The following is a 14,791-nucleotide window of genomic DNA, read 5'->3' as shown; positions in this document are numbered from 1 at the left end:
GAGTCTGGACCCCTTGCCGTCTCCCGCCGCCGCCAGATCAGCTCAGTGGAGCGCTTCATCCACCACGTGAACGCGTGCATGCGGCAGCGGCAGGAGCGGCAGCGGCTGGCGGCGGTGGTGAGCCGCATCGATGCCTACGAGGTGGTGGAAGGCAGCAACGACGAAGTGGATAAGGTGCCGCCGCCGAGGCCACTCGTGTTGGGGGGTGTGGGGTGGGGTGGGGATGAAGGACCACTTTTGAACTCTCCTGGCTGAGATGGGATGTAGAACCCGCCCTCCCTTCCCCCAGCTCCTGAAGGAGTTCCTGCTGCTGGACTTGACGGTGCCCATTCCCGGTGCCCCCCCAGAGGAGACCCGGCAGCTGCTGCTGGAGGGGAGCCTGAAAATGAAGGAGGGGAAGGACAGCAAGGTGACTCCGAGGGGCCCCTGCCCTCGCCAACCCCAACCTCTCTCACCCCGTGGTTTTAGAGTACCCCTCTCAGGGACCCCCCAGGGTTCTCAGCTGCCACGTCAATGTGTGTGTGACTCTGTCGTCAAAAGAGAGGTGAGATTTTTGCCTGCAGTTTAGAACCAGCCTTTAGGGCAAGGTTCTACTCAACGCACTGGGATCACCATGCGTTGGTGTTGACTCCAGAGCAAATGGTTTTTAACTGGTTTTATTCTGGACATCTATGGGGTCCTTGGATGGCACGACAGTTTAGCACTTTACCACTGGCCAAAAGGTTGGTGCTTCAAACATATCCCAAGGCGGTGTGGAAGAAAGGCCTGGCGACCTGCTTCCCTTTAATGGTCACAACCACAGGAACCCTGTAGAGCAGTTCTACTCAGCGCACGTGGGGTTGCCAGTGCCAAAACTAACTAGATGGCACTTAGTGACAGCTCGTTACAAGTTCTGCAGGGTCACAGTTGGCCCAGGGGGTAGGTGGTGGCAGGGGTGGGGCTTACTCACCTGTTAGTGCCCGGGGAGGCCAGGAATTTCCCAGAGCCCTGGTGGCACTGTCAAGTGACGTCAGGGTCATCAGTTCAAACCCACCAGCTGCTCTTCAGAAGAAAGATGAGGCTTTCTACGCCCGACTAGATTGACAGCCTCAGAAATGCTATGCAGGGTCCCTGTGAGTCAGAATGGACTCCATAACAGTGAATTTGCTTCAAATTATGATTTTAAGATCACCTCTCTCTTCTTTCTTGTACTGTAAAATGTGTAGACCGTCAACTCTGCCGTTTCCAACCATTTCAAAGTGTATAGTTCAGTGTGTCATTGGGCAGATTTCCCAGTGTTGATAGCCATCAGCATCAGCTCTTTCCAGAAGTGTACCCCTCAAACATTAAGCAATAACGCTCCCCGCTGCCTTTGTTTGGGTTCCCCTCAGCAATCCACCGCACAGTTTTGGCGTTCATTCACGATACGTAAGCGTCCACATGATACCCTTCTGCTTGCCTGCACCCCGACCCCCCAGTGTCTAACAGACTTGGCTCAGTGCATTGCAAACACGTGTGGCTCAGTGTCCGCCTTTGCAGCCTTCCTCACACAGCGACGTCGTGACACTAGCTCTTGATGATGGGGTTCAACCAGGGTCACTATTTTGTCTAAGCAGAAACGTTTACTTCTTAATTTGGGTTCCTTTTTCTCTCTATAGTTTTATTGATGTACAATTCACATACTGTACAGTTCCATAGTTAATTCGCTTTTATAAAGAGTTGTGTATACATCTAGGGTACCTTTCCCCCTCCAAATAGGAAGTTTTTAATTTATTTTTACATTGTATTAGGGGCCCATACAACTCTTATCACACCAAATAGGAAGTTTTAATTGCAAGAAATCCCAAGCGTGCAGCTCAGTCAGAGAATCCCCTTGGTTTCGTGTTTTCTTGAACTGGAATGTAAGGACCAGTTTTTATCAGCCTGAGATAGGAGACACTTTGGGCCGCGGTCAACAGTCTTTGAGTGAGCTATTCAGGGTCCGTTTTACTGAGAGTTTTCACTTTGGCAGATGATGGGGCTGGGGGTGGTGGTGCAGGGAATGTCTTTCAGGATCTGAGGCCCCTCCCTCACCCCCATGGGCAGGCTGATGGTCCCTACCTGAGACCCCAGGACCCCACCACCTCTCCTTCTCCCTCTCTGCAGATGGACGTGTACTGCTTCCTCTTCACAGACCTGCTCTTGGTGACCAAGGCAGTGAAGAAGGCTGAGAGGACTAAGGTCATCAGGCCACCACTGCTAGTGGACAGGATTGTGTGTCGGGAGCTGCGGGACCCTGGTGAGGAGCCCCAGCCCCCAGCTCCTGAGTCGAGCCTGGTGGGGAAGGAACTGTGGTCGTGACTGACCTGGGGCTGTTCCACCAGGGTCCTTCCTCCTCATCCACCTGAATGAGTTCCACAGTGCCGTGGGGGCCTACACCTTCCAGGCCAGCGGCCAGGCCTTATGCCGCGGCTGGGTTGACGCCATTTTCAATGCCCAGGTGAGGGCAGAGTGGTGTGTGGGTGCCTGGGGCAGACCGGGACTTTCTGGTGGGGTTGCTGCTCACAGCCCATCTGCCCCTGTGCGCCTCCTGTCTGACCTGTAGAACCAGCTGCAGCAGCTGCGTGCGCAGGAGCCTCCAGGCAGCCAACAGCCCCTGCAGAGCCTGGAGGAGGAGGAGGATGAGCAGGAAGAAGAGGATGATGAAGATGGGGAGAGCAGCACATCGGCAGCCAGCTCCCCCACCATTCTACGCAAAAGCAGCGATAGCCTGGACTCTCAGCACTGGTATGCTTGCCCAACGCCACTCAGCAGAGCAGGTCTTCCACTTCCAAAGCCATGGACCTCGGCCAGGGCCTGCCCACGTCTCCTTCCTCTGAAGAGCATTGTGCTGTGAAGTCACTGGGCACAGTGTGCCTGCACTGTGTCTCTGGTCAGTGTCTAGGAGGGGAGAGTGAACTGTTTCCATCCTAGGCGAGTCACTGGTAGGTGCCAGAGTGCCGGGTTGAGGCTTTAGACTGTGCTGTGATCCATTGTTGATGTCTGTTACGGGCACAGATGTTAGGCCACTGGTACATGTGCTATAGGCTTGTATCTCTTAGCCTTGAGCTCCGGAGGGGGAGGCTGTCAGCCTCTGGGTGTTGCTGGCCTGGGGCTGCCTCGGGCAGTGGAGTTCCCATTGGCAGGGCTGATGCTTTCCTTTGGTCCCCACAGTGCCTCAGACGGCTCCACAGAGACCCTGGCCATGGTGGTGGTAGAGCCGGGGGAGACGCTGTCCTCTCCTGAGTTTGAAGGCGGCCCCTTCAGCGCCCAGTCAGATGAGACCTCCCTCAGCACCACAACCTCCTCCATCACTCCCACCAGCGAGCTGCTGCCCCTGGGCCCAGTGGACGGCCGGTCCTGTTCCATGGACTCTGCCTACGGCACCCTCTCGCCCACCTCCGTACAGGACTTTGTGGCCCCAGCCCCTGTGGCGGAGCCAGTACCCAGGCCCCCAGAGTTGCCTCAAGTGCCCTCGCCCCCACCCTCACCCCGTCTTCGCCGCCGCCGCACCCCTGTCCAGCTGCTGCCCCGCCTGCCCCACTTGCTCAAGTCCAAGTCGGAGGCAAGCCTCCTTCAGCTGCTGTCAGGGAATGCCAGGCTCGGAGCACCTCCAGCACCCAGCCGCAGCCGCTCTGAGCTCTGCCTGACTGCTATCACTCCCAGAGCTAGGACTCAGGGCCCGCCTCTGGAAACTAGGCCCTGCTGGGACTGCCAAGAGGCACCCAGCCCTGGCAGTGGCCCTGAGCTGTCCGAGTCTGAGGATGGAGCCAGCGGCCCAGCTAGGGAGCCTACAGACCCTACCAAGAGGCGGTGCAGGCAGCTGCCCTCAGGGTCCTTGCCCAGGGTCCAGCCTGAGTCCCCCCCAAGCATCTCTGCCCAGCACAGAAAGCTGACCTTGGCCCAGCTCTATCGAATCAGGACCACCCTGCTTCTCAACTCCACGCTCACTGCTTCGTGAGTAACCCCAGGGGGGATGTGGGGAGTGGGGGGCGGGGGCAGCATGCTGGTATTTCTGGAGACAGCAATTGCAACAGCGAGTGGGTAGGGCTATCACGAGGGTGGTGGTGGGTAGCGGGAGCTAGAGACCTGTCCTAGGGCCTGGCTGGGGGTGGCTCTGGGTGGCAGTGGAACTCGGGGCCTCAGGGTTCCAGTGGGCAGGAGAGGGTGGCCAGGGCCCTGCGTTGTAGCATATGTCAAGGAAGCACCGTCTGCCCTTCTCCCCTGCAGGGAGGTGTGAGCAGAGGGAGGTTCCTAAGCGTGCCACTGCCCAAGAGAGAGCAGGCAGCATGCCTCGAGGGTGCTGCTGACTGCCCCAGCCCCTGCCTCGTGTGTGGGCAGGCAATGTTGGCAGGGTCCTTGTCGTCATGGGGCCAATTTGCACTTTGTCAGACTGTCTGGATGGAATTGGGGGACGCCCAGGCTGCAGAACCCCACCCCCCCTACTGCCACCGCCCTCACTAACCTGACCCTCCTCCTGGATGTTTCCAGTTGTGCACCTGGGCTAGACTCCAGGGCTTGGGATCCGGGCTGCCCCCCATCTTTTACCCCCAACTGGACTGGACCTTCCCCTGCCCCCACTCTACCCCAGCCGTGTTGGCCCCACAGGCTTTGGGCCGGACTCTGTGTAAAGGTGCATATTTATTGAGCTTTCGGTTCTTTTATAAAGACATGTATATACTCCATTTGAAAGAGTGTTTTACTTCTGGAATCGACTCCTTTCCCGGCTCAGGTGGGCGTAAACTCAAGGGTGGTTCCTGCCCTGTCCTGTGCCGCTCCTCTGCCCACAGTGGCACAGACCTGGCAGAGGTGGTGGGAATTAGAGGTCAGGGGCTCCAGGACCAACGCCAGGGTCAGGCTGCTTCCCCTTCCCTGGCTCCCAGGTCATGCTCAGCATCCACCTGAGCCTGGCCCCAGGGGCTGGGGCCATGAGACCCCAGCCTTGGTGAGGTAGCAACTAAGAATCAGGGCCCCTGCCTTCCAGCGAAGGGGAGCCCCAGCATTCACACCCCCACGCATCCTTCGGGAAGGTGGCTCCTTTCCTTGGGGCCCTTCAGGCACTATAGGCAGACCCCCTGTCCATGCTGGGGGTACCAAGGTCAGAGAGGGGGATCCCTTGCCCTAGGCTGGGACTAGAACCTTCCCTGCGGGGTCTGGGATCTGCCAGGTCCTATATGTGCCCTCACCCCTAGTGATGTACGGGGTGGAGGTGTGCGTTGGGGAGCTCTGGGGAATGGGTGTGCCCCACCCTGGCCACCACCCTGAGGCGGGCTCTCATGGGGCGGGCCAGCCTCAGCACGCAGCTGGTAGGCGGTACGGGGAGCCTACCGATCATGCTGTCAGAGGGCCAGGCGTGGAGCATGGAGCAGTGGCCCAGGTGCTGGGCGGTGGCCGGGGTGAGTGGGGCGTGGGATCTGGCATAGCCTGGCGTCCTTACTGGGCACTAGACGCAGCGGGCAGCACAGGAAGGGGCCCCCTGTGGGAAGACTTTCTCCTAGCCAGCCTGCTGGGGCTAAGCTGGCTCCCCCTCCTCCCCTCCCCCTCCGACCTACTTAGAAACTTCAGCCTGGGCGGGGCCTTCCGCTGGGAGGAAATACACTCCTTGGGGCCAGAGGGGTCTGGGGGCCCAGGCAGAGAAACATCGGGGTGCCCTCCCCTCATTAAAAACTCCAGTGGGGGCCACCTCTGTTCCTGCCCCGGCGGACAACTCATGAGAGGGGCTGCCAGGTACCCCCACCTCTGGGAAGCCTGCTGTGTGCAGGGACCAGAAGGTAGTGACCTCACATAGGGCCACCATTTCTGAGAAGGGGCTGCTCTCCTGGGGTCTTCAAAGGGGGGGCGGTCAACAGTGGGGTGGCCATGTGAAGACAGCCCCTCTGGAGTCCGTAGGCCCCCTTCCCAGGCGCTGCTCCTGGTGCTTTTGGGAGCAAAGGGCCAGGCCACCAAGCCCGGCCCGTGTCACTGTGATGACATGGAATCACAGAAGAAGAATGGCCTGTTCTGTTGCAGGGGCTGCCCAGCTGGTGAGTGGCCCCCAAGTGGGATGGGGGCTCTGGTGTGGGGCAGGGGCAGGCTGGGAGAGGGAAGTGATGGGCAGTCTGGGGTTGCTGGGCAGCCCGCTTTGACTTCCTGGCCATTCTGGGTTCCACAGGACACTACCTGGAGGCCCCCTGCACAGAGCCCTGTGGGGCCGCCACCTGCCTCCCATGCCCACAGGGCACGTTTTTGGCCAGGGAAAACCATCATGCAACCCGCTGTGCCCGCTGCCAGGCCTGCGATGAGCAGGGTGAGGGGCTGCCTCCTGCTTTGGGGGTGGGGGTGATGAAAGAGGATGGGTTATGGGTCTTTCTGAAGGAAGCTGCTTCGGGGCCCTACGAATCCTCCCTCCTGGCCCTCAGGCCTCTGTGCCGGTCCCCTTTAGGGGACCCCCACTCTCTCTTGTGGCTCTATCCTGATCTCCATTTTCAGGGCTTTCTGCCCAGCCTCTCCCCGGGGAGTCTCAGCTCTGACCATCTCAGTACCCCCATCTCCCTGCGGCCCCACCAGCCTTTCAGGTCGCCCTAGAGAACTGCTCGGCGCTGGCAGACACCCGCTGTGGCTGTGCCCAGGGCTGGTCAGCCGAGTGCTCCATCACGGACTGCAGGGCCGGCTCGCCCTTCCAGTGCCGGCCCTGCTTGAATTGCAGGACCCTGAACCGCTACAGCCCCGTGCTCTGTGAGTCCCCCCACTCCCACCACTTGCCTCGCCTCACCTTGCCTCCGCCTCACCCGTCCTGACCATCCTGTGTCCTGGACCATAGGTTCTAGCAGAGACGCTGACTGTGGGACGTGCTTACCTGGCTTCTACGAACACGCTGACCACTGCGAAGCCTGCCCCACGTAACTTCCTGCCTGCTCTGGACCGGGGAGCAGGGAGGCTGGGAGCTGGGGGTGGGGGGCATAGGAGGGACTGCTGTTTTGGAAATGGAGGAGCCTCAAGAGTGGGAGGCACAGATGAGGGGACCCACCTGCACAGTGGATAGGCCCCACCTGAAGCAAATACAGGGGGAGAAGGCAATCAGGTTGACTTTAAACCAGATCTACAACCTCCCATTGTCTCTCTGCCAGGAACCCCCTAAGTGAAGTCCCCTGAGTAAGCCTTCCAACCCTGCTCTAAAAGATGGGGTTTGTGTCACATGTGAGGAGCTTCACCTTGACTTGGGCCATCTTGGGACTTCACCTTTAACCTGGGGCTTCTCTGTTTGAGGCAGCAGAGTATTTGTTGGCTTCCCACAGTGCTAGCATCTGCCTTTTCCAGACACTGGTCGAGGGGACAAAGGAACAAACTAGGCGACATGCCTGTCTTTCTGACGTTAACATTCTCCTGCACCTCAATCCGGTCTAGAAGAATCTCAGTAAATGCTGGTGGTTGTTATTAGGGACACAGGTGACATTAAGCAGTACTTCTGGAACATTCTTGGGTAACGTGAGGCTCTCAGGGCAGAGGCTTGGGGGAGGAAGGCCATCTTGCAAAGGGTACGTTGGGCCGCCTTACAGAGTCCCTGCTAGGGTTTGCCCTCTATGTGCATGCGGCCCCCTCCCCTTGCAGGAGCACCCTGGGGAGCTGTCCTGAGCCCTGTGCTGCTGTCTGTGGCTGGAGGCAGAGTAGGTGGTTTGCTGGGAAAGGAGGAGGAGGGCTGGGATGGGCCATGGGAGGTTCAGGGGTGGTGGCCAGCCAGTAGCCACCGACCAGCTGCCCTTTCAGTGTTCTGGGTCCAGGTGCTCCTGGCAGGCCTGGTGATTCCACTGCTGCTGTGTGCCATGCTGACCTACACGTTCCGCCACTGCCAGTCTTGTAAACCCACGAGTCCTGGTGAGCACACACACTCATGTTCCTGGGGACCTGGGGTTGGGATGGGTGGCCTAGAACCCACTCCGTCCTGATACAGGAGGGGAACTGAGGCAGGGAGTATGGGGTACCAAGGAACGCAGGAGCTGACCAGCCCCTCTCTCTTTCTCAGTGGAGGAAGCTGGGATGGAAACCCTAAACCCCCCACAGGTAAGTGCCTTACAACATGTTGGGGAACCATGTAGGCAGACATCCGGGCCTCCACCTCTGGGTTAGGGACACTGGGCCACCTTAGAGGTTGGACCTCTAGGGCGTTTCACCGTGGCATGCACACGTGGCTGCTTTTCAGCTGTTCTGGAGTTGGCCCCTCACCCCTGGCAACCCCATGGCAATGGGGTAAGTCCGTTGTGATTCACAGGTGAGTCAGGCTGATTTTGGAAGTAGTTCATCAGGGCTTTCTTCCTAATCTGTCATAGTCTAGAGGCTCCTTTTAAACCTGCTCAGCATCACAGCAACACACAAGCCTCTACTGACAGACAGGGTCTGATACAGGAAGGCCTAAGGAATGAATGAGAGCTGAGAATCCCTAAACTAGGCCATGAGAAGCAACAGCCATTGGCACATAACGCACGAACAGGAACGAGTGGCCAAAGGGCCGAGTGTCATGATGGAAAGGAAGGTCACTCAAAGTTGGCTCTGGAGGCCAAAGCAGGGGTTCAGGCAAGAGATGGCTCTTCTGGTGGGAGAAGCCAGAGGCAGGAGAGAGCTTGGTCCACCAGGGAGGTAGGTGAGGGTGGGGGCGGCTGCTTTGCAGACTGGGTGTCTGTTCACAACTACCCAGCGACCCCATGAAAGGGTTCGTCATATTAGACAAGACTGATTGGGGGTCCTCTTGGCTTCCAGGCCCCCTACCCCTCATCCCCAGATGGCACCCACACTCTTCTGGCCCCGTGCAGCAACAGTGAGAAGGTTCATACTATCCAGTTGCTAGGCAACGGCATGGCCCCTGGCTTCCCCCACACTCAGGAGGTTCCCTGCCCAGAGCTGCCGTGGTCCTGGGACCAGCTGCCCAGCCGGGCCCTTGGTAAGTTAACCCAGTGGCCGGAGGCCAGGTTCCCCACTCAGGTGGGAAGTTTTTTCCCAGCCAGGACTGCACCCACTTGTAGTCCCTAACAGGTCGAGGCCCCTGCTCAGTGCACATTCCCATTGGCTCGCTCTGACTCGCCCAGGCTCTGCTCTCTTGCCTGCGCGCCCGGCAGCGCTCCCCGCAGCACCCCAGGCAGACTCTGCAGCGGCCATGCTCCAGCCGGGCCCACAGCTGTACGACGTCATGGACGCCGTGCCTGCGCGGCGCTGGAAGGAGTTCGTGCGCACGCTGGGCCTGCAGGAGGCGGAAATCGAGGCCGTGGAAGTGGAGATTGGCCGCTTCCGTGACCAGCAGTACGAGATGCTGAAACGCTGGCGTCAGCAGCAGCCCGCGGGCTTGGGCGCCGTGTACGCGGCCCTGGAGCGCATGGGGCTGGATGGCTGCGTGGAGGACCTGCGCAGCCGCCTGCAACGAGGCTCTTGATGCTGATCCCGCCCGCCCCCGCGGGTGGCCCTGGGAGAAGCCCTAAGTACGGTTACTTATCCGTGTAGACATTCTATGTCACTTATTAAGCCCCTGGCACGGCCCTGCGTAGCAGCGCCCACCAGCTTTGTGACTGCTCACGCCAGGGTTCTGGTTCAGGCGGAGCAGCGTTGATGAATGTCGGGAGGGGTCAGGCCTGAGTGGTAACCCAGGAAGGCCTTGATATTAAATCTCTGAAGATGCGCCGCTGCTTGCTCTTTTCGCTGGACTGGGCTGGTTTCTTAGAGGCTGCCATCGTGGCTGGAGCCAATGAGCACATTCGCATCCCATTCTCCTGATTCCGGGTTTCTTTCCCTCATGGACTTGTAAAAGTCCCCACCTGGTGCCTGTGGCAAGGCTGCGCCTGAGGAAGGGGTGACAATCTCAGAGTGGCGACTCCTTCCCCCAGCCCTTTTCAAGATGGACAGTTGTCATCCAGATTGTCAGGGTCACCAACACCCCCTCCCCTTTTTGGCAGGCACCTGTCATATTGGTATTGGCTCAGAATGTCATTTCTCACCTCTTGGGTGGCCCTTTTGTCCCCAACTCCATGGCTGCGTGTCTCCATGCTTAAGGGAGGACAGGGGACACACTGGGCTAGTAGAACTGCTCGGTGGCATCTTCTGTCAGGTGGCTCCCAGGATGGGAGTCCTACCTGCCATCTTATCGCTAACACCTCTGCCAAGGTGAGGTCTCAGGGCCATGTGAGACTTATCCCTGAAATCCCTCTTACTCTGGGGTCCAGGCTGTTAGTCTGGGAGAGACAGAGGTAGCCCCACTGAAGCCGAGTGAGTCCTCAGGAGACCCAGGGGCGCAGAGAGCTTTAATGAGGGGCTGGGCCACGAGGGAGGGGAGAACGGCAGCAAATGGAGACAGTCCAGAGCCCCTAGTCTCCCACCGGTCTGTGCGCAAGGGCTCTGGCTGGGCCCCGGTGGGGCAGGGGGCAGAGATGGCCCCAGACCGGTAGTCTCCGACCCACGGGCAGACTGCAGTTTTCATCGTTTCTGGTAAACAAGTGACTGAGAGGAAACCCTCGTGGGGATGGGAAATGAGGCTGGGCTGGCCGCGCAGATCTGGGTCAGGGAGGGAGGGAGGAAAGCCCCGTCCCCAGCCCCACGCTGGCCTCTGCAGGATGCCCCCGCGACTCAGGTTTCAAGGTGCGGGGGAGGGGGCTGCAGGCGCGAGCCCCGCAGGAGAACAAAGTCACCACCCATGGGTTGAGAGAGCTCTGTGCATTGACATTCGACAAATATGCAAGTGTATGTAAATCGGCATGCAAATAAGCAGCATCTTTTTTTCACTTCAACAGCTTGGGTACTTTTCCTGAGCCTCGGCTGCTGCGGTGGCGGTGGCGGGCGGGCCGTGGGGCGCCCCAGCGTCATCCATGGCTGGGATGTTGAAGGTGGGGAAAGAGGAGATGGGGGAGGGTCTAGCGCGGCAGGGGAGGCGACGCTGCTCCCAGCCCTTCTGCCGAGCTGGGGCTGGGGTCACGGAGCTCATAGGCTGCGGAGAGGAGGCCATGAATCCTAGTACTTAGCGATGTCTCCCTTCTTCAGGATGATCTGTCGCTGCCAGGGCGCCAGCTTGGTCTCATCATAGCCCAGTGTCCGCAGCTTCTCCGACTGCTCTTTTTCTCGCTGCAGCTCCTCCTGCTTCTGTCGCTCCTCCTCTTTTCTGGGGGTGGGACGGGGGCAGAACCACAGTGAAACCTCAGGCAGGCACTGGGCACAGCGTGGGTGGAGGGCTGAGAGGCACGGCAAGGAGTGGACTATACAGGTCAGAGGGGCTAAGTAATGGAGGGCAGGTGATGATGAGCTCTTGGGGGCAAACCCGTTGCCATGGGGTCAACTCCAAGTCATAGCCCAAGAGCTGGAGGCAGGGAGACTTGCTGGGGCAGAGATCAGTAAAGCACACAGAGGTCAGAGTACATAGAAGCTGGTAAGTAGGAAGCCATGGCTGAGTTATTATGGGCTAGTGGCACTACTGAAAACAGGTGCTGGGTCATTCTGGGTCACTAAGGGATGAAAGGGGGGCTGCAGCCAGCAAAGACCAAGGTTAACCTACCAGGACGTGAGTTGTCGCAGCAGGACTATCTGGATTTGGGGAATTGGGTAGGCTCCTGGGGGGTGGGGGTGGTGGCGGAGGGATGACATTGGGGAGATGGGAGGTGTATAATTGGGGCCAAGCTTATTAGAAACCTTGGATAGGGGCACTGTTGACAAGTTAGGAGCCTTGGTGACATAGTGGGTTAAGCATTGAGCTACTCAAGGTTGGTGGTTCAAACCCACCAGTCACTCCAATGGAGCAAGATGAGGCAGTCTGCTTCTGTAAAAATCTGTAGCCTCAGAGACTCTGGGGCAGCTCTACCCTGTCCTAAAGGGTCACTAGGAGTCAGAATCTATTCAAAAGCAGTGGCTTCTGGCGGGTTTTTTTGGGGGGGGGGCAGTTAGATTTCTTAGCTGGCTAAAATGGTTAAGTGCTAAATGCTCCACTCTGGAGAATTCCAACTTATCCAAAGGCACCTCAGAAGACAGGCATGGCAGCTGTCTTGGAAAGCCCTACAGTTCTACTCTGCACACCCAAAGCTCCAGTGATTCAGAATTAACTGCAACTGGATTTCTGGATGGGGTCACTGCCTGCCACGTGTGGTTCTTGAGCACTTGAAGTGTGGCTGCTCTAAATTGGGATCTGTTACAAGTGTTAAAGGAGTCCTGGTGGCCTAGTGTCGTGAGTTATGCAGTGAGCTGCTGACCACAAAGTCAGTGGTTTGAACCCACCAGTCACTTCATGGGAGAAAAATAAGGCTGTCTACTCCCATAAAGATATAGAGTCTCAGAAACCCACAGGGGCAGTTCACCCTGTCCTATAGGATAGGGTCACTTTGAGTCAATGGCCTCAGTAGCTGTGAGCTAAGTGTTAAATACACAGCTATTTCAAAGCCTTTTAAATGAAAGACACAGGAAGCACCTCAATAACTTTTTATATGGGTTATATGTTGAAATGCTATTTTAGATAAGCTGTACTTTATAAAATATAATTACATTCACCTATTTATGTGTATATGTACTTGTGTGGCTACTAAGAAGTATTCAGTGATGGGTGACTTGCATTATGGTTCTGCCGGACAGCATGAGGGGGCAGATGTGTAAGGTTATTGCTACTAGGGCTAGTGGGGATGGGAGTGGGTATTGGGGACAAGGCTGTTGGGGTATAGTCAACCCCCAAACTAAACCCACTGCCATCGAGCCACTTCTGATTCATAGCCTCCCTATAGAGCTAGGTTTCCAGGCTGTGAATATTTATGATAAAGCAGACAGTCTCCTCTTTCTCCCTCCTTGCAGGGGCTGGTGGGTGTGAGACGCCAGTCTTTTATTGCAGTGCAAAACTTACCTTCCACGGCCGCCAGAACTCCTTTTACTAGGGCATGGGGGCTCAATTATGGCAACAGGGGCAGGCTATTTGGGGGAAAGGGTCTGGTAGCATTATCAGGAACAGAGAGGTTGCTATAAGACAGAGTGACCAAGGGAATTTGAGTAAGATGGGGCTGGAATAGGGGTCAGAAGGGCAGACCTCTGTGACTCAGTCGAGAGGGGAGAAGACAGGTCAGTCCCAGCCCCACACTCACCGCTTCTGTTCCCTGGAAGGAAAGAGAGACAGTGTTAGTTGGGATCACCAGGCTCCACTCCACCCCACATCCTCCAGACTCCTAGCTTACCTCTCCTCTTCCAGCTTCTTGCGCAGGAGGTCCCGCCTCCAGGCAGGCATGCTGGCCAATCGGGCCTCCTCTTCCTCCTCCTGAAATACAGCACAGAGACTCAGGGCCAGCACAGGTTGGAAGGGTGGGGAGTGGGAGAGGGGCACAGCCTGTCAGAGGGATGGGTGCCTGGAGGAGGTTGGGGTACAAGAGACCCTTCTGATGCTATTCTACAGGACATAAAGATGAAGTGGCTGGCTCCCTCAGAGGGGGTCAGGGCTGGACTTGGTGCAGGAAGGAATAGAGACTCTACAAGTTGCGATGATTGCCAGAGATGCTGAGCCTGATTCCCCACTGGGGCCGGGGAAGGTGTGTCCTTGCAGGCCTTCTGGCCGAGCCAGTCCTTCCACCAGATGGAGTAGGCACCAACTCTGCAAATGTGGGGTGGTCCACCATGCACACCTGACAGCAAAGGACTTTATTACTCGGTGTTACAGAAGAAGAGGGTCTGCACACAACACAGCAAACGAGAACACAGCACACGTGCTCCCTTGACCTCAGCCAGGGGGCAGCCTCGAGCTCCAGTGAAAACCAGAGAGACTGCAATGGCCCCAAGGGCCCTCAGTCCCTTACTCCTGGGGACTTGCAACTTCTGCCAGGCTCCCTGCAGAGCCCAGCTCGGCCTATGGCCAGCGATGGCCAGCTGGCTCCATGCTGTGTCCCACATCGCTCAGCCAATGCCCCACATCTTGACATGATGGGGCCTTAAAAGCTGGTGCAGCTTGGTCCTGGATGGTTTGAGCTTTCCATGACCACCAGTCCTGGACTCTTGCTGGCTTCTGACCGAGTGTTGCCTGAGGGTGAATTCCGGGGTCCCCTGTTCAAATGTCAAACAGCTCTGCCTCCTTCTCCTTCCAGAAGGAGAAGCTGCGGTCAATGTAGCGGCAAACGTCTTCGTTGCTGAACTCGCCCATCTCAGACACCAGCTCCAGGGGGTCTTCCGCGGGGACTTCTGAACTTGGAGGAGCCGACTGTGGGGGTGGGGGGGGAGGGGCTGGCGGGGGCGGGGGCTGAGGCTCAGGGGTTTCCTGCTGCCCTTCCAGCCAGTCCTCTGTCTGAGCGGAAACAGGTTCTTCTCCCGGCTCCCTCTCCTCTGCGTCCAAGTGTTCCTCCTCTATTTCTTCTTCCTGGTCTTCCTTCTCTTCCGCCGCCTCGCCTTCCACCTCTGGATTCCAGGCTGGCCCAGCCTCCGGGCCATCTCCGAAGAATCGGTGGCTGAGGTCGTCGAAGCCGTCGCTCCAGCTGCGCCTGCCGGCCTCCACCTCCTCCAGTACCACGCGGTGGAAGAGGCGGATGCGCTCCCACGGGTGGCTGCCCAGCCGGTCGAACATCTCATAGCACAGCAGGTGGCGGAACCTGCGCTCCTCTCCACTTAAGCCCATCTCCAGCAGCTGGAAGTAGCCCAGCATGAAGAGGTCCAGCGTGAGGCTGTCGTAGCTCGGGGGTGCAGCGCCGTCCAGGGGCGGCAGGAACTGCTCCGGCCAGTATAGGCCGTGGGCCAGGCCTGGGCCAAAGGGCGCGTATGCCTTCGCCCGCTGTCGCAGGTTCCGCCAGCGGCCCAGCAGCTTGCCCACGAGCTGCCGCTGCTTCAGCAGGTGCCCCAG

General features: G+C 58.2%; 3 protein-coding genes across 10 annotated transcripts in view; 2 read left to right on the top strand and 1 right to left on the bottom strand.

Annotated features, from left to right (window-relative positions):
• PLEKHG5 (pleckstrin homology and RhoGEF domain containing G5) overlaps positions 1-4,676 on the top strand; it is a 28,922-nt gene extending 24,246 nt beyond the window's left edge. For 4 of the 6 annotated variants that reach the window (XM_075550501.1, XM_075550529.1, XM_075550522.1 and 1 more), the window contains 7 exons: positions 37-174; positions 290-409; positions 2,125-2,257; positions 2,343-2,458; positions 2,564-2,745; positions 3,172-3,954; positions 4,228-4,676. In XM_075550501.1, coding sequence (XP_075406616.1) covers positions 37-174; positions 290-409; positions 2,125-2,257; positions 2,343-2,458; positions 2,564-2,745; positions 3,172-3,954; positions 4,228-4,237 — 1,482 coding nt within the window. In that variant the 3' untranslated portion in view covers positions 4,238-4,676. Of the gene's footprint in view, positions 1-36; positions 175-289; positions 410-2,124; positions 2,258-2,342; positions 2,459-2,563; positions 2,746-3,171; positions 3,959-4,227 lie in introns of those variants that run through there. The other 2 variants (XM_075550503.1, XM_075550518.1) reach the window with 1 other exon arrangement.
• A 515-nt stretch (positions 4,677-5,191) lies between these two features.
• Positions 5,192-9,624, top strand: TNFRSF25 (TNF receptor superfamily member 25). Its single transcript, XM_075558813.1, is given in 10 exon segments — positions 5,192-5,393; positions 5,805-6,020; positions 6,149-6,283; positions 6,544-6,721; positions 6,723-6,875; positions 7,585-7,711; positions 7,713-7,848; positions 7,997-8,034; positions 8,728-8,908; positions 9,054-9,624. Coding segments are annotated over 10 exon segments (1,707 nt in total). The 3' UTR covers positions 9,395-9,624.
• Positions 9,625-10,959: 1,335 nt separating this feature from the next.
• The window catches only part of ESPN (espin), a 33,522-nt gene continuing 29,690 nt past the window's right edge, over positions 10,960-14,791 (bottom strand). For all 3 annotated transcript variants that reach the window (XM_075538129.1, XM_075538139.1, XM_075538146.1), the window contains 3 exons: positions 13,149-13,228; positions 13,059-13,070; positions 10,960-11,107 (listed from right to left, as the gene is read on the bottom strand). In XM_075538129.1, the coding sequence (XP_075394244.1) occupies positions 10,960-11,107; positions 13,059-13,070; positions 13,149-13,228 (240 nt within the window). The remainder of the gene's footprint in view (positions 11,108-13,058; positions 13,071-13,148; positions 13,229-14,791) is intronic.

Source organism: Tenrec ecaudatus, chromosome 1 (genome assembly GCF_050624435.1).
Source record: "Tenrec ecaudatus isolate mTenEca1 chromosome 1, mTenEca1.hap1, whole genome shotgun sequence".
Taxonomy (NCBI): domain Eukaryota; kingdom Metazoa; phylum Chordata; class Mammalia; order Afrosoricida; family Tenrecidae; genus Tenrec; species Tenrec ecaudatus.
Note: the sequence above shows the minus strand (reverse complement) of the source record. Positions and strands in the feature narration are given on the sequence as shown.